Source organism: Mytilus trossulus, chromosome 7, assembly GCF_036588685.1.
Source record: "Mytilus trossulus isolate FHL-02 chromosome 7, PNRI_Mtr1.1.1.hap1, whole genome shotgun sequence".
Classification (NCBI taxonomy): Eukaryota; Metazoa; Mollusca; class Bivalvia; order Mytilida; family Mytilidae; genus Mytilus; species Mytilus trossulus.
In genome coordinates, this window is record NC_086379.1 from 16,027,596 (window position 1) to 16,047,434 (window position 19,839).

The 19,839-nt window shown below is 32.6% G+C and overlaps 2 protein-coding genes across 2 annotated transcripts; one reads left to right on the plus strand and one right to left on the minus strand.

Annotated features, from left to right (window-relative positions):
- Positions 1–3,313: 3,313 nt before the first annotated feature.
- On the plus strand, positions 3,314–8,708 carry LOC134726857 (uncharacterized). The gene is made up of 3 exons (XM_063591256.1): positions 3,314–3,416; positions 7,320–7,538; positions 8,291–8,708. The coding sequence occupies exons 1-3, from the start codon at positions 3,323–3,325 to the stop codon at positions 8,509–8,511; spliced, it is 534 nt and encodes a 177-aa protein (XP_063447326.1). The 5' UTR covers positions 3,314–3,322; the 3' UTR covers positions 8,512–8,708.
- Positions 8,709–9,934: 1,226 nt separating this feature from the next.
- On the minus strand, positions 9,935–19,670 carry LOC134726203 (neurogenic locus Notch protein-like). The gene is made up of 6 exons (XM_063590603.1): positions 19,591–19,670; positions 19,114–19,148; positions 13,435–18,412; positions 12,705–12,861; positions 12,067–12,164; positions 9,935–11,286 (listed from the first exon to the last, which is right to left on the minus strand). The coding sequence occupies exons 1-6, from the start codon at positions 19,668–19,670 to the stop codon at positions 11,088–11,090; spliced, it is 5,547 nt and encodes a 1,848-aa protein (XP_063446673.1). The 3' UTR covers positions 9,935–11,087.
- Between the last annotated feature and the right edge of the window lie 169 nt (positions 19,671–19,839).

The following is a 19,839-nucleotide window of genomic DNA, read 5'->3' on the forward strand; positions in this document are numbered from 1 at the left end:
AAGGATTAGAACTTTACCCGGAAAATATTATACTTTTTTTTCTCAGCAAAGTCCCTGTAACTTCCTCTTGATAACATCTACATTTACACATACGAGCTACACAAACAATATGATTCTATTGTTATGCTTTACATGATTTTTATCAATGTTTTTATTTTTTGTGTAATCAAATGTTTTTTATAACAGAATGTTACAGTTAAATATGCTTTTTAACTGAGTTTAATTCTTCTGATATTTATCATGCAAGGAAAATAATATATTTTCAATGAGGGTTTGAATAATTATTGCTGTGAATCTGGCATTTACATCTTTAAGTTCATACTTGCTCTTTATTGTTAGCTGGCTCGAATATGGAAGAGAATATTTAAACTGGAACTCAATTGTATGTGTCAACACTTTTTTTTCCTAAGTTTTGTTTCTTTTTATAAATCTCATAGAAGACCAAATATATTTTTTGAATTGATTGTAAGGTGTACATATAAGTCGCAAATGATTCGTCTGAAAAAAAAATGTTTTATGTATTATTGATAGGTCGTAATAAGTTTGGTGGTTCTAAATTCACATGCTTGATACAATAGGTCTTCAGTATTTGTTATAATAATAACTGATTTCAATATGCAAATGTCTACTTAGCTAGGTAAACTGAAATTGGCATTACTTTCGTCCTTCCTCGACCAAACCTTGAGTTCTTTTTAATATTAGTTTCCCATATACATTTACGACATAGGCTAAATTTGACAGCCGGTCCAATAGCACCTTATCAAACGTTTCTGTATTTTTTTACCAGTAAATTGGTGCAAAAGCAAAATGACTATTGATTCAAATGCAATACAAGCCTGTAGTGCAAATTAAGTTACATAATTTTATTCAGGTATCACCTGTACGTTGAACAAAGGTATACAGAAAAACACATTAAGTTACATTACATTGCAATGAAATGCAACCCTATAAAGACGCAAATGAAATACTGCTAAAAAGTTGCGCAAATGCAATGCATAAGAATTTACTTAGCTAGTCGTATTTCTCCACGCAATCAATGTATAAAAAAGGCTTCATATTGTGTCAAGCAGCTGATATTTCACATTGTTACTATGATAAACATATGAGAATTGATCGATTGGATAGTTTATTTGATTTCCTCTACTTAAATTATTTTAAATTTTATTGTATGTATTTATCTCCAGATCTTTTTCATTTTTTTCCAGTGAAATCTATACAATTTATACTTGTACTTCCTGTAAACAATGTTTGTATGGAAATTCATATCTACTAATATGAGTTTAAAAATAAAACAAGATATAAAAACAATGCGGTATTTATAGACATGCATTGCTTTCTTTATTATTCGCATACTTTATTGTAATATAACCTCACATTCCTTGCTTCTTTTGAACTTTATTTTCTTTTCTTTTTTTAAAAATTTAGATGGAGTTAAACTTCAAGTAAGACAAAAACGACGAAGGGGGAGGGGGTTCACAACCTTGACTACCAATGAGGGTCTTGTACGGTCGGTCGTTTTTTGTTATTGAAAAAATAATTTCTACTTTATGGTAGTTATCGAAAACATTATACGAATAAAACGTGAAGTTCATAAAAATAAAGAAATAAAATAAATAATGAGCGAACTAGAATAAAAGATATAAAAAAAATTAGCCCTAACTTAAATAATTAAAAAAGAATTAGAATCCATCGATAGCCGAAGCTAGCTTTATCTTTCAGTCACAATCAAGGTTGATCCGTAGTTGTCACTTTTTTTTTACCAGAACAGCCATAACACAAAATGTCTAGTTCAGAAGATGGTGCAGACGAATATAAAAATCAAAAATAGGTGACGGAAAAACAGACTGAAATTTGACCTATTTTTTTAAGAATTGGCAGTAACAGAAACAAGTATTCCTCGGTCAGCACACCTTTGGTACTGTAAACAGACTTCAGGTCAATACACCACACCCACTGGATCCGGCTCAAAGTCAATTGAACCTACAATTTTTAACGCAATAGATATAGGAGATGTGATATGAGTGCCAATGAGACAACTCTCCATCCAAGTCACAATTTATTAAAGTAAACCATTATAGGTCAGTGAATGGCCTTCAACACAAGAGTTTTGACTCGCATCGAACAGCAAGCTATTAAGGACCCCAAAAATAACAAGTGTAAAACTATTCAAATGGAGAAACCAATTGTCTAATCTGTATATAAAAACGAAAAACGAAAAACGAGAAACGAGAAACATTTATGAACCACATAAACAGACGACAACCACTGAACATCAGATTCCTGACTTAGGACAGGTGCAAACAATTGCAGCGGGATTAAACGTTTAAATGGTACCAAACCTTCTCCCTTTTCTGAAACAATAGTATAACATCACAACATAGAAAGACACACTATAAAATATCAAAATACGTAGTAACACAAATTTACACACAATGAACGAATAAATTTGATATGTGATACAATGTAAATATGGGATGATTAAAGTAAAAGTATAAAACTGCTGTGAAATGTTAAACAATTTTAGAAAAACATCAACTATGAAAAATAATTTTGTTGTTTAGTATAATACTTCTTCTCCTGTCCATAAAATCTTCAAGATACGTCTTTTACTCCGTTTGATGTGTTCCCTCATAAAGAACCGATTCCACCACCAAGTATCTTCTGCGTGACATAAATGAACGAATAAATTTGATATGTGATACAATGTAAATATGGGATGATTAAAGTAAAAGTATAAAACCGCTGTGAAATGTTAAACAATTTTAGAAAAACATCAACTATGAAAATAATTTTGTTGTTTAGTATAATACTTCTTCTCCTGTCCATAAAATCTTCAAGATACGTCTTTTACTCCGTTTGATGTGTTCCCTCATAAAGAACCGATTCCACCACCAAGTATCTTCTGCGTAACATAAATGTTGAGTTCCTTTTGTAAAAGGGGAGGAAGGGGTAGTCTAGTATAAAAATTTCTCGAGTTGTTACTAGACAAATTACATGTATCTTTTTGTTTGCTCATATTTTCACAACGCAGAATTATTTACATAGCGAACAATATTTCACAATAAAAAAATTATACATGATAAATCGTCGATTACGAAGCTTGAAACAGATGGTTGCATATTTATAGTTGATTTATTAACATGATGCATGACACTATCAGAAATAGCCTTTGAAATATATTCTGTCTCGACAATTTTATGAATATTCTGTCAAAATTTAGATTTTTTTAATTTTTGCAAAATCTATTAGAATTTTTATGAGCCATGATAAAAGAGAATGAGGATACCCTCTCATACTCTATTAAGGCATTTACACTTGCAAAATGTTGACGTTTTTTGTTTTTATGATAGTCGGAGCTATAGTTTTGAAAGCGGATGATGAGCCCTGCGACAATAAAGGATGCGACCCTGATATTTGTAAGTTAATTGCTATATTCAAATTTAAAAGGTAAATTGTTGAACTAAGTATATCTTTTTATATTACTGTTCCAATGAAAGATGATTATGTGCAGTCGCTGTCATTATATTTGCCTGAAGCTGAATTTTCGATTTGCCTCTTTGCAAAGTATTTTGTAGAACTTTTTATGTCGTATATTTGGTTTCAAATAGCTATATTCTTAAATATCGTAAATGCATATCAGTAGACATATAAATTCCTATTTGGATTTTTAGGCAAGGCTTAAATACTTACAAATGAATGATAATGTCTGTGACTTAATATGAGAACGTATTTTTATTTTAGAATGCTCGTCCTACTATCACATTAAACAAGTACATGCATATTCAGATTTCTAAGACAATAGAATATAGTATTTAAATTCTTGATTGCAACCGGTTCAACCATCACATTAAACAAGAAGATGCATGTTTAATTTTCAACTTCTGGATGGCAATTGATTTCTAATTTGTTCTGATAGATTGCTGTCTTATTGACGTTTGTCCTTTATCAGCTATCATTACATATATGTAATATATACTAGTCAACAAAAGAAACGATAAACGACTTTGAAATAAATTTATCAAAAAGTATTAAATATAAAAAAAAAAATGAGATACACTATTTTAAAAAGCTTTCATTTGCCATGTATTCACATGTGATAATGAAAATCAAAACTTGTCGGAAAGCATCTAAATTCAGTGTAAACGATCGTAGGGTGCAAATTAGTTTTGCGGAAAGTTGAATAAAAAAACGACACATAATTTTCTAAGTTCTAAATAAAATTTCAAATTTGTTTAAAAATATTCAATATGTATATGCTAATCAAGTTATGTTCATGTTGTAAGTAATGGGTTGAAATATTGTTTTTACAAATTTTTGGGAAAAAAAGTTTTTTTTGAAATCTCAAAAAATGCAAATATATTTTTTTTTATTTTCGTCTCAAATCAATGCTTTAGATATGAAAACAACACACAGTAAATTTGGAACCTTTCGGATAAGTTTTAAGATTGTTACCGCTTTTTGAATATCACTTTGAATTTTTCAAAAAACTAAGGATTTTCTTACCCCAGGAATAGATTACCTTAGCCGTATTTGGCACAACCTTTTGGAATTGTGGGTCCTCAATGCTCTTCAACTTTGTATTTATTTGGCTTCTTTAACTATTTTGATCTGAGCGTCACTGATGAGTCTTATGTAGACGAAACGCGCGTCTGGCGTATAAAATCATAATCCTGGTACTTTTGATAACTATTTACACCACTGGGTCGATGCCACTGCTGGTGGACGTTTCGTCCCCGAGGGTATCACCAGCCCAGTATTCAGCACTTCGGTGTTGACATGAATATCAATTATTTGGTCATTTTTATAAATTTTCTGTTTATGAAACTTGAATTTTTCGAAAAACTAAGGATTTTCTTACCCCAGGAATAGATTACCTTAGCCGTATTTGGCACAACTTTTTGGAATTTTGGGTCCTCAATGCTCTTCAACTTTGTATTTATTTGGCTTCTTTAACTATTTTGATCTGAGCGTCACTGATGAGTCTTATGAAGACGAAACGCGCGTCTGGCGTATAAAATTATAATCCTGGTACTTTTGATAACTATTTACACATGCTGTCTATGGTAAATCAGTTGATAATGTATACATTTTAACGATTTCTCGCGGGGACAAACTTTGCTTAACAAAAAAACGAAGAAACAGTATGATTTTTAAAAACAACTTGATGGCAAACACTGTCTTTACCTTTTAATAAGAGGTTATCATCATTATTTGGAATCTCTTTTTTTTTAAATTGTCGTTTTATGTAAATTTTGTAAAAAACAAAAATCGCGAAAAAAAAACGTCACGAATATGCCTAAATATGGTTAGATTGTTTATGAAAAAACAAATTTCTGTGCATAAATAAAAATTATGAGATAGAATTTTGAAATAACAATAAATGACCATGTTTTCTTTTTATGAATAAAAGTCTAACCAATAAATTCCAAATATGTGTCCAAATTCGTGCATTTGGGTAAATAATCGGTATTATAGTTTACTACCACAACTTGATATTAATCGATATAGTAATTTTCAGTGTTATTGATAAATGTTATATCAGTATTACAAATCTAATCCTGAATTCTGTCTATCTTATTTTGGGGATATTGTTAAAGAACTTCATACATTACGTCACTTTGTGCGTTGATGGTTTTGGCTAACTCGGCTGTGAATTTTTATGTGCTGGTTTTATTGTGTAGTTGGTCACCACTTCGATTTTATCATGTACATCATATTAATAAATCTATTATATAGTCATTTTATAAAACATCACTGGTTGCAAAATTATTAATTATTCGAAATAACAAGGATGTTCTTATCCAGGCAGAAACCCTAGCCGTATTAGGCACAAATTTTTGAAACTTTTGGTCCTCAATATACTTGTCTTGGCTTTCGGACTTTTTTCATCTGAGAGTCACTGGTAAGCCTTGTGTGGACGGAAGACGGGTCTGACGTATAAGTGTTTTTCAAACCTGGTTCCTTTTGTTAGCTATAATTGGAGTGTTTCTCTGTCTTATATGTTTTATCATTTATTTGTATTGTAGTCCTGTCATGTAATGTTGTCTTCAAATGATATATGGAGGTTTGGCATGCCACAAAACCGGGTTCATCCCACCATTTTTCTTAAAATGCCCTGTGCCAAGTCAGGAAAATGGCCATTGTTAAATTGTAATTCGTTTCTGTGTGTGTTAAAGTTTAATTTTGTGTTGCTGTTGTGTCGTAGTTTTTCTCTTATATTTGATTTGTTTTCCTCAGTTTTAGTTTGTAGTCTGAATCTGTTTTTTCTCAATCAATTTATGAATTTCGACAACGGTTTACTACTGTTGCCTTTAGTGGAGACATATTTGCAATTTATTGGTTAGACTGTTTATTCATATACAAAAAACTTTGTGATGTATTGTATAAATCAAAATATTCCAACAAATATCAAAATTTATGTTTCCGCGATCCAAATACGCATTACAAGGGGAGTTTACTCTTTTCGTAAAAAATATATACTGGGCTGATATAAAAAATTTCCACTTTTATTTGTAGCTAGAAACAAATCGTTGGCAAAATTTGTCCTTTTATTGTTCGTAAAACCTATCTTCCCACAATGTATTTCAAAATTCTATCTCATTAATTTTGTTCATGCACTCAAATGTGTTTTTCATGAACAATCTGACCACATTTAGGCAACTTTCAAAGACTCATAGTTTGGATATAATATTATGATTTCACGTCCTCTCACGCATTCAGGATGTCCTCAATCAGAACCGATCTCCTCACGCATGTCATAATGACAATATGAGGTTTTTAGATTTATTAAGATTTCTATCAACACCGGACAGCGTACACGCCGCCCAAAACGACATTCATACCCATTGACCGAATAAAAAGTAAATTTGAACTTGAGGGTCTGTTATAAGAACCATTTTAAAATTCAAATGTAAGTTTTTTGGGCAAATTCTCGTGCGGCAACTGATTTTGTAGGAGTTTAACTCCACGTACAACAGTAAATGATACATGTATCTCTTCGTTCAAATATTCACCACATCATAGCATTATCCGATTTTCAATATTTTGATCAGTCGAATAAGAAAATTGCTATTTAGAAATGTATATACCTTTCGAAGCGGTGACAATTGCTCCACTCAAGCACAACCGGAAAATCCTCTCACGGTTTTCATTGCAGAACCAAATGTTCTGCGTGTGTAGATTACCAGCCGTGATAAAGGTTGGAAACGAATGCTGGTCTTTTTTTTTTGTCACCTATGTTTCTGAACACATGCGCCCTAAATGTTAAGTTCACGCTTACATGTTTATAATGGTGACAAATATATTTGTTTATTTTTTAGTGCTAAAGGAATGCCGAAATGATCCAACCCTCTTACTTCCACACCCTGGTGAATGTCAAGTTTACTACGACTGTTCTGTGCTCTATGAGAATGTTCCAAGATATTTTGAGCAGCATTTAGAGGAATGCCGTTACCCCCTCCTGTTCTCAACGAAATCTCTGAAGTGTGAACAGCCTGAAGATGTCGAGTGTGGAGAACGCAGGGAATACAAAGACAGATGTAAAACTTCTTGTCAATTATCGCTAATTTAAAGAAAAAAAAGTTAAAAAAAAAAAAAAACATTGTGATTCTAATTTACTTTAAGTAAATTAAATATGTTTAAACTTAAAGTTATCGCAGATCACAACTCTATTTATGAACTTTTTTTTATTTCAACTTAAGAATCTTGAATTTTCAATAAATTATATAAAAAAAAATATGTATCATCAATTTCAGACAGATTAGTTCATATCTTTTCAGAAAAAAACTCATCAAAGATACTAGGCAATTAATTTGGAAAGCCAGTCGACCCCTCTATTTCTTGTACATCTAATCATTAAGTCAAACCTGCTTAAGAGACCACATATGTTAAAGGATCACTAATTTAAGATCCCTCTGTAGTGCATTTCATATAAATTGAACCTGTATTGATTTAACTCATCTTGATACCAGGATTGAAGTTTTATATTTACGACAGACGCGCGTTTCTTCTGCAAAAGACTCATCAGTGACGCTCAAATAAAAAAATGTTAAAATGGCCAAATAAAGTACGACGTTGAAGAGCATTGAGGACCAAATTTCCTAAAAGTTTGGCCAAATACAGCTATGGTTATCTATTCCTGAGGTAGAAAAGCCACCTGTCTTACGATACCACTATTTTGTTCTCCCTTAAGTGGTCTCCTAAACCAGTTTTGACTGTAGTTATGAATTGTGTTCATATATTTTGATTTGAAATTATAGTTCATCCCTTTAGTTTCTCACTTTAATTCCAGGTGATTACCGAAGAGAACAGTGTGGAACTTCTCATTGTTACTGTCAACTTAGATATCCTAGCTGCATCGGAAAGACTGATGGTTTGAATAGCTTTCCCTATAGACCAAATACACCATACTATATCAATTGTGAAAACCAACGTCTTAAGAGTGTTGGTTTATGTGGGAAGGATTCAGTTACGGGAAAGCAAATGTTCTTTACAAAAAATGGATGTTTTTGATATGTTTGTCATTTTTCGCTGTATGTAGTTAATATTCCTTCACTGATGACACATAAAATGGTACATCGGAAAACATAAACATATTCATATAGATACAAATAGATAACAATGCGAATAACCAATACTATATTTTACCTCAAATTACGAAGTAAGTCGTGACAAATTGCATGTTATTTACCACCTACTTCGTACTTCCGTTTTACTCTTCTACGTACTGTATAATGATTTGATATTTCTTCTGTAGCTTTATGCTAATAAAAGTACCTTTGAGTAATATTCAGATCTTTTGGTAGTCTTTATTTAACTTTGAGTGTTAATTGCATTCTTAATGTCAGCGCATAGGAATTTTGAATTATTATTCATCTAAGGAAACTAATAAAATGTGGTTGTATAATGGCAGATAATGGCGAATGAGACAATTAACTCACAACAAGAGACCAAATGACTCAATTGTCTATTTAGAAAGATATGATATTTGGTTTGGAACTTTATCATGCGGAGTTGTTCCGTGTTTCAATTTTTAGATCTGCCGGAGAGTCACTCACTTAATTATTTTGCAAACGAAACTTTGATTTTGTATTAGCCACACAGTGTATTGAATTCTCTGTTACATATCACTAGTATATAGCTTCTGTATTATGAAGTTTTTTAATATTTTGACCGGAACTTCAGGCATACTTCTTTTGTTTGAAGTTCAAATAAAGTGGCAATCATTGCATTTCAAAGCAACACTTTATTGTGTCTGGTCTTGTACTGAAAAAATCAACATACCCTTAATGACATATAAGAAAGACCTGGTTCCCGGAACTTCAGATGTACCAAAACAGGTACTTCAGATCTGACAAACAGACAAAATGTACACTCTTTGTAAAATTTGGTGCATTTTTTTTAATATTCAAAATTAAAAGTCCAAAAGTGTTCTACAGTGATCACCAGCTTTCATTTGATACCAAAAATACCTAAATATTCTACATATTTTGAAAGTTAAACTCATGCGTAGGAACTATTTAGTGTTAAATATGTACTACTTTCTGGTATGTGCTTTCTGGCCGGGCCTGAATTAGTGGTGTTGCACATTTAGATAAGCCACCATTGATATACGGGAAATAGGAGACAGTTGACTTTAAAATATGTCCCACTTTAATTGTCCCTAAGTGGGAAGAGTTGTGAATAAAATCATAAACTATCAAAGATCTGCTATAACACCAAAGCTTTGACCAATTCGCATGATTTATCAACACAATCTTATCATTGCAGACAAAAAAGGTCCATTCAGATTTGAAGATACTTTTATATGTGATTGCTTACTTTGTTCCATCATTTCCTGGGTTTTTGTAATCATTTGTAACAAAATATAGTTTATTAAGATTAAGAAATAGCATACAAACATAACATAAAAAGGAATAACAATTATCATTATCATAAACATATTACTAATAATCAACTTATCGAGCATATAGAAACTCGTACAGTGTATTTCTAAAGCATTTTCATGAAATGCAAAAAGGAGTACTTTTTCTTCATGAAAATGCATTGAAATTACTGCAATTCTTTTCTAAACTTCATGAAAATAAAATTAGAATTAAAACTGCAGGTGTTTCTGTTTGGCAGGAAATTAAGTGACCAATACAATTTAATCAAGATTAAGTAACAGCATACAGATATAATATAAAAAATAAATAACTTTTATCATTATCATTAGCATTATAACGGGTGCATCGGAAGCCCTGTCTTGTTTTTGCCTTCATCAGAAACACTCAAAGCCAAAACTTTGAACCATAAACCAATCTGAGGTAGACATTTTCTGAGAAACAATCTTATGGAAATTTATGTGTGTTACGTTGCTATAGTACAATGATGTTAATACGATAGAATATTACAAGTTGAGGTTTTGATTTCTGTCCGTATTCATGTTCTTGTATCGAATCATATGTTTGATTATCTTTCTTGATTTTACCTTCATCGGAAACAATCAAAGTATAAATTTAAACTCTATGAGTCTCAAAAAAGGTAATGTTTATCTGAGAAAGAATGCAATTAGCTGATATTTTATTTTGTACTAAAATTAATAAATCATCGTTACATATAGAAGTTGTAATAAATATGAAAGGTATTCGTGTATTAAAATCATTCTTTATATTTAGTTTCATATATTTTCAAATTCAATACTCTCTAGTTAATTATTATTATGTATGTAAAGGCACACATGTGTTAGTAACTGAGAACTGAAGAAAATTAAGGATGTTTATGTATACTATCCTTAAACGGATGGAATGCAAGTGAATAATTGTAGTTTTAAATAAATTTGTTGCTAGTGTTATGTACAAAAGACAGAATTCACAAATACTGACTCTTGTAAACATGTCTGTGATGAATGCATTTTCACCTTTTGCAATAAAATCATTATACAAAACAGCAATTTCCTATGTGGGTTAAAAGTTTCAAAATGATAAAAGCGTTTTCCCAGCTATAATTTTACCATTTTCAGCGATAATGTATATTTACGTTCAATATTACAAGAAGAGTATTGTTGTTACGTCACTAAAGTACAGTTTTAATGTTAACACAATTGGATACTATATGTTGATACTTTTATTTCTGTCTTTAATCCCGTTCTTCATATTTGTTTTTGTATCATATGTCTGATTAACAAATGTAGCTTCGTTGGCGTCTTCATCATCATATCCAAAATTGTCCATATTGACGTCATCTTTATATTTCTGTGACCCTTCTTCTTCACCATAACGAGCAACTTTATTGCTACTTGCTTTGTTTCTGTAAGACATAAGTAATTATTTATGAATACTTTTTAAAGTGTACAAAATGTGTGCCTAATTTAATGGGACAATGACTAAACAACACTCAAATGCTGTTTGTGCTACAAAAATGATGTATTGCACTTACCTTTTCGTTCTTTTATGATGATAGATGACTTTGTAACACCCAACGGCAAATTAAATGAATATTAATGACGAGAACATGTTCGTCTATTTGAATAATTACCATGCTTTATATTGGGTCGACACGTTGAGCCGGATTATTTACTTACTAGTTTACCATGAAACAATCCGTAGGATTAATGTCCCCTACCAGGTCACATTCTGCTAACTGCGATTCGAAAAGTCGTCCCCTTTTACTCATTAATGCCACGTAGTTATAAAAGTAAGAATAATCATTTGTAGTACTAACCGTTTCTTTTTGATATATATTTTGAGTTTTTCATAATCAATTGTAATTTTCACAATGTCTTTGTGATATAAATGTAAGTTTTTGATAATAGTTAATAGGCTTCGCCTTGGGCTTAAATCTTCATAAAACATGACCAAGTATTGTCTAACCTATAACCAATAATCACTGTTTTTTTGTGATATATATATTATATAATTGCCATATATCATAGTTAAACTTAACAGTGATTGTCGTACTCATTTGTGCTTTATGAGTATATTTCTATAATGATTTGTGGTAATCACTATTAAAATAAGCTTCATTACCTTTTAAAATATTTGATTTTTGCTATTCAAGTAAGCTTTTATTATGATTTTTATAACTCACCGTTTCTTTGTGATATAAAAGTAAGCAGTAATCATGACTACCACTGCCAATGCTGCAATAACTATTCCTGCAATCATACCACCATGGCTGTTCGAGTTCTGTTTTAAAATTAGATAAACATTACAGTGAAAAGTTGCAGTACGAGTAATGCAAATGTTTTATATTAATATTTTTATCAATGCATAGTGTATCAGTTATTTAATTGCATTGAAGTAATAAGTGCAGTCTTTACCGTCTGTGGTGTCCTTTAGTTTTCGTTTGATAAAAAAGATGCGTTCAACGATCACCAAATTTTTAATCATTCACTGAAAAACATTTTTTACATCGCAGAACGTGAAGTAAAAGGACCATTCTTCCTACGGAGCTTATATATAACATATGCATCATTGGAATAAAGGAACAAGTCGACAAGAATATGGTTAGTTCTGGTTTCCATAGGAATGTGGAAAGTTTTAAAAAACATTTAAAAGAGTTGGAAATGATAAGGAAGCATTCAAAATCCTAGATATAAGAAAGACTAACAATGCCTGGCATAAAACGAAAACGAGGAAAAAACACAATATAAAAATGCAAAACTAAATATTGATTTAGAATAAAAGAAAAGAATTTTGTATAACTTAACTATAACTATTACTAACCTTATCTGTAGTTTTTATTGGTCGTTTTTTAACTTCACCATTATATTGTTTTAGATGAAGAGCTGCTGTTGCCTGATTGAAATACTTCTGTACCTCTTTGTTACTAAGTTCTTTGCCGTTCCTTTTCACAGTGTATGTAACTTTGGTAACCAACTCACTGAAAATTTACATTTTTCATCCAAGATATCAATTTTAAGCATAAAATATGACTACCGCAAATAGATTGTGTTCTATTTGTAGAAGGGCGCAAGTTCCATAGCAGGAAAGTCGCCTCCCAGAACATCAATATAATAATAATAATAGATTGTGTTCTGTTAGATGATGTACAGTAAAAATGCTAACTGGCTTTCCTTTCTCCTTGTTTATGATTTTCATACAATTTAACTTATAAATACTTGATAAGTTTTATAAAAATCTTTGATCCACTCAATCACATTTGGGGAGATTTTGTGCAAATGCTAATGGAAGGATTTTGCGGAATCTAGGTACTATGAATAAGAATACCGGTATAACACATACTGCTGAATACGGTACTAGTTTTTAAAGGACAAAGCAGTTTAGCCAAATTATTGTTATGGTGTACAACAAACAGCAAATATGCCTTTTGTCTATTTTTTTTGGTTTGAGTGTTGTCTCTTTGGCATGTTCCTCATTTCCATTCTCAATTTTATTGTAACACATTTAAAGTTGTTTGACATTCTTTATCAATATAAGAGTTATCGAAACTTACCTGTCTTCTCCTAATACTATTTCAGTTGACGTTGTGATTTGTATGTCTGCACCTGGATCATTTAAATAATGCTCAATCAAGTCTTTCATTGTAGCTGTGATGTTTTTCACAGATATTGTGACGTCACCTTTGATAAGATATGCATCTGGCTTTGGTACTGAATGAATGATTGTTGATGATGCAGAAGACTTAAAGGTCGTTTTTACTTTAATTGCTTTATGAGTGGTACTCCCAAAAGTTTCGTTTTTTGTTGTCGTCATTAATGTTGTAAGTTTCGTTGTTGTTGGTGGGACTGTGACTTTTGTTCTATTTATTGTAAGTGGCGTTGTTATCGACAGAGGTGTTTTCTTCGTTTGTTGTTGAATAGTTGTGGAATTCATTGATCTTGGTAAAGATGCATTTTTCGTCGTCATTATAGTTGAGGTTTTCTTCGTTGTTTGCGGAGTAGTACTTTGAAGTGTTGTTAGCGGAGTAAAATGTATCGTATTCGTAGACAAAATAGTAGAATTTGTAGTTGTAGGCGGTGTTGCATGTTTTACTGTTGTAGGCAAAGTATCAAGTTTCACTGTTGTAGGCAAAGTATCAAGTTTCACTGTTGTAGGCGGATGAGTAGGTTTCACTGTTGAAGACGGAGAAGAAGGTTTCGTTGTTGAAGACGGACTATTAGGTTTCATTGTTGTAGGATGAGTAGTATGTTTAGTTGTTGTAGAATGAGTAGTAGGTTTAGTTGTTGTAGAATGAGTAGTAGGTTTCGCTTTTGTAGGAAGAGTAGTAGATTTCGTTGTTGTAGGATGAATAGTAGGTTTAGTTGTTGTAGACGGATTAGTAGGTTTGATTGTTATAGGATGAGTAGTATGTTTAGTTGTTGTAGAATGAGTAGTAGGTTTGATTGTTATAGGATGAGTAGTATGTTTAGTTGTTGTAGAATGAGTAGTAGGTTTCGCTTTTGTAAAATGAGTAGTAGGTTTCGCTCTTGTAGGATGAGTAGTAGGTTTCATTGTTGTAGGTAGAGAAGTAGGTTTCATTGTTGTAGGTAGAGAAGTAGGTTTCGGTGTTGTAGGTAGAGAAGTAGGTTTCGGTGTTGTAGGTAGAGAAGTAGGTTTCGGTGTTGTAGGACGAGTAGTAGGTTTCGTGATTGAAGGACGAGTAGTTGGTTTCTTTGTTGTAGAACGCGTAATAGGTTTCGTTGTTGTAAGTAGAGTAGTAGTTTTCGTTGTTGTATGAGGAGTAGTATGTTTCGTTGTTGTAGGTAGAGTTGTATGTTTAGTTGTTGTAGGATTAGTTGTAGGTAGAGTTGTAGTAGACGGAGTAGAACGTTTTGTTGTTGGTGTCGGTTCCAAAATATCACAGTTCTTTCCTATGTATCCACTTTGACACAAACATTGATAATCATTTGTTTTGTCCTTACAACTGCTATTATATTTACAAGGATTCGATGCGCATTCATTGATATTAGTTTCACATAACCTCCCCGTAAATCCTTTCTGACATGTACATGAAACCCCATTGATTTCATCCTTGCATGTTCCATTGTGACATGGACTACTTTTACATTCGTCAATGTTTATTTCGCAGTGAACACCAGTGTAACCTTGGTTACAATCACAGTGGAATGAATTTTCTAAATTTTTACAGACACCATTGTTACAAGGATTACTTAAACACTCATCTATGTCAGTTTTACAGTTTACACCAGAGTAACCAGGACTGCATAAACACTGATAGCTATTTACTAAATCAACACAGTTACCATGATCGCAAGGGTTACTCTGACATTCATCAACATCTGTTTCACATTTTCTTCCAGTGTAACCAGGAACACATAAACACAAATATCCGTTCAGTTGATCAGTGCATGTTCCATTGTGGCAAGGATTACTGATACATTCGTCAATATTTTGTTGACAATATTTTCCGCTATAACCAGACGTACAGGCACAAGTATATCCATTTACTTGGTCTACACATGTACCATGTTTGCACGGACTATCTTTACAATCGTCAATATTGATTTCACAATCGTTACCAGTGAATCCTTTCACGCACAAACAAGTATATTTGTTAACACCATCTTGACACGTGCCAGAGTTCTTACACGGGTTTGGGGAACAATTGTCAACATTTATTTCACAGTTTCGACCAGTGAAGCCAGCTAAGCAGGAACAGGTATAATTGTTAACACCATCTTTACACGAGCCAGAGTTCTTACACGGGTTTGGAGAACAATTGTTTATATTTATTTCACAGTGGTGACCAGTGAAGCCAGCTAAGCAGGAACATGTATAATTGTTGACTGCATCTTTACACGTGCCAGAGTTCTTACACGGGTTTGGAGAACAATTGTTGATATTTATTTCACAGTTTCGACCAGTGAAGCCAGCTAAGCAGGAACATGTATAATTGTTTACACCATCTTTACAAGTTCCAGAGTTTTTGCATGGGTTTGGAGAACAGTTGTTGATATTTATTTCACAGTTTCGACCAGTGAAGCCAGCTAAACAGGAACATGTATAATTGTTGACTCCATCTTTACACGTGCCAGAGTTCTTACACGGGTTTGGAGAACAATTGTTCATATCTATTTCACAGTTTCGACCAGTGAAGCCAGCTAAGCAGGAACATGTATAATTGTTGACTCCATCTTTACACGTGGCAGAGTTCTTACACGGGTTTGGAGAACAATTGTTTATATTTATTTCACAGTTGTGACCAGTGAAGCCAGCTAAGCAGGAACATGTATAATTGTTGACTCCATCTTTACACGTGCCAGAGTTCTTACACGGGTTTGGAGAACAATTGTTTATATTTATTTCACAGTGGTGACCAGTGAAGCCAGCTAAGCAGGAACATGTATAATTGTTAACACCATCTTTACAAGTTCCAGAGTTTTTGCATGGGTTTGGAGAACAGTTGTTGATATTTATTTCACAGTTTCGACCAGTGAAGCCAGCTAAGCAGGAACATGTATAATTGTTGACTCTATCTTTACACGTGGCAGAGTTCTTACACGGGTTTGGAGAACAATTGTTGATATTTATTTCACAGTGGTGACCAGTGAAGCCAGCTAAGCAGGAACATGTATAATTGTTGACTCCATCTTTACACGTGGCAGAGTTCTTACACGGGTTTGGAGAACAATTGTTTATATTTATTTCACAGTGGTGACCAGTGAAGCCAGCTAAGCAGGAACATGTATAATTGTTAACACCATCTTTACAAGTTCCAGAGTTTTTGCATGGGTTTGGAGAACAGTTGTTGATATTCATTTCACAGTTTCGACCAGTGAAGCCAGCTAAACAGGAACATGTATAATTGTTGACTCCATCTTTACACGTGCCAGAGTTCTTACACGGGTTTGGAGAACAATTGTTGATATCTATTTCACAGTTTCGACCAGTGAAGCCAGCTAAGCAGGAACATGTATAATTGTTGACTCCATCTTTACACGTGGCAGAGTTCTTACACGGGTTTGGAGAACAATTGTTTATATTTATTTCACAGTTGTGACCAGTGAAGCCAGCTAAGCAGGAACATGTATAATTGTTGACACCATCTTTACAAGTTCCAGAGTTTTTGCATGGGTTTGGAGAACAGTTGTTGATATTTATTTCACAGTTTCGACCAGTGAAGCCAGCTAAGCAGGAACATGTATAATTGTTGACTCTACCTTTACACGTGCCAGAGTTCTTACACGGGTTTGGAGAACAATTGTTGATATTTATTTCACAGTGGTGACCAGTGAAGCCAGCTAAGCAGGAACATGTATAATTGTTAACACCATCTTTACAAGTTCCAGAGTTTTTGCATGGGTTTGGAGAACAGTTGTTGATATTTATTTCACAGTTTCGACCAGTGAAGCCAGCTAAGCAGGAACATGTATAATTGTTGACTCTATCGTTACACGTGGCAGAGTTCTTACACGGGTTTGGAGAACAATTGTTGATATCTATTTCACAGTGGTGACCAGTGAAGCCAGCTAAGCAGGAACATGTATAATTGTTGACTCCATCTTTACACGTGCCAGAGTTCTTACACGGGTTTGGAGAACAATTGTCAACATTTATTTCACAGTTTCGACCACTAAATCCTGTTGGACATGTACATTTATAACCCCCTATTCGATCTATACAGGTTCCTTTATTCTGACATGGATTTGATGCACATTCATTAATATCTGTCGAGCATTGCTTTCCAGTAAAACCTTTTAAACATGTGCATGAATAGTCATGTACACCATCAATACAAGTGGCTCCATTTTTACACGGTTGAGGTGTACAATCATCAATGTTTACAGAACATGTTCTACCTGTATAACCTGCATTACAAGTGCAGTTATATCCATTTACAAGATCATGGCATAATCCATTTTTACAAGGATTCGATTGACATTCATTTATATTAATTTCACACATTTTCCCAGTATAACCTGGTTTGCAGATGCATGTATAACTATTTACACCATCTTTACAAGTTCCAGAGTTTTGGCATGGATTTGAGGAACAGTCGTTGATATTTAATTCGCAATTTGTTCCGCTGAAACCCGAGGTACAAGCACATTTGTAAGAGTTGGACTGATCAATACATGTTGACCCGTGAAGACATGGATTAGAAATACATTCATTTATATCAGTCTTACATTTGTCACCACTGTATCCTGCATTGCAAGTACATTTAAAGTTAGATCCCAAATCGATGCATTTTCCATGACCATTACACGGATTCTGTGCGCAATTTCTTACGGAATTTTCACACCGAGTACCATTGAATCCTGTCGGACATGTGCATATGAACTTATTTACTAAATCAGTACAGGTTCCTGAATGACAAGGATTAGAAGCACAGTCATCGATATTAGTTGAACAGTTTTTCCCTGTGAATCCTGCTAAACAGTGACAGATGTATCCACTTGGCGTTTTCGTACAAGTCCCATTATTACAAGGATTTGGTAAACAATTTTCACAATTCTTTCCAGTTAATCCTGAAACATAAACAGTAGAAATCTGTGTTGAATTAGTCAAGATATGATACCAGGGAAACAATGTGTCTATTAGCTAATTTAAAAAAAAAATCTTTGAGAAAATGATCCCTATTATAAACAGTCATAGAACAAAAGTGAGTTCCCAGTCAAAAAAAGTCGTATCATTTGAACTAAAATCGATATTTTTCAAAAAATATTACCAAGTAACTGTATGAGCGATTTTTATAATATAGATACCAAAAGATGTACAAATGTTTGAAGTTTTATTGTTTATTTGGTTATAATTTTCTTGAGTTTTGCTTTCATCATCTGATGAGTTAAACACAAATGCAAATTTTGTTGTGTATGATGTGTATAAATTATAATGTGTACTAAAACAATCGTACAAACTATAATTAATATTGATATTTGTAAAAAAAAAAGTGCGTGTACAGATAACATTCGAAATTTCAACTAATATATGGATGGATCTCTTTATAATACCAAAAGCCGGAAGCGTAGATTTCCAAGTGCACGCTCGATTATTTGCAGTAAACAATGTTTTAGTTAAGTTTTTAAAATAAATGAAAGTTACAGGGTTTTTTTTCAGGAAAATAATTCAAACAATAACGTTAATACGTCCTTATTTAATCATTACGCATTCTTTTTATTTCATGACTGTATGATACTGATCCTTAATACAAAATTTAAAAAAATATTACCTTTGCTGCAGTTTGTTGATATCTGTATTTGTAACCTGCAATAAACACATTTTCATGTTTCTAATCTTTTGAATAAAGCATACTTTGATTAAATGACAACTGTGACCATTGCATTTAGCTGGAACAATATTCCACGAATTCTTCATTTAATTATTACCGTAACAACTTAACCACTTCATTCTATCAATTTTAATATTCATCCAACCATAAAGTTTAAGCTTAAACTGTCATGTTTTTTTTTCTTCAATTTTTCACAATTGATACAAGATGTAAAGCAATCTAAATATGTGTTGAATACTACATTGTGGATAATTGGTGTAATGCATCAGTTCATAATGATAAATTCATTTGAAACATAAGATTTAAAATTTTATCAAACAGATATTATCATTATTCAATCGGCACTAGTATAAGGATAATGCTTTAAAAACCACGAACTGCATAATAAACTCTCATCTTACACTCAGTTACATTTACTGGATCCATCTAAACTTCATCTTACATGATGGTAATAACACTGGGGCAAAGCTGATGACCGTAACTGCATTCACGGTCATCCCAAGAAGTCGAATGCAAAATTAGGTCAGTATTTGGTTTGTCCGTTTAAGTGTTTCTACATCATTTTTGGTTACAAAGCATACATTGGTACGATGTAAATTTATAAAAGATTCACACGAAAATCACATTTTACTACCGAAAAATGTGTATTAAACAGGAAATTGGATA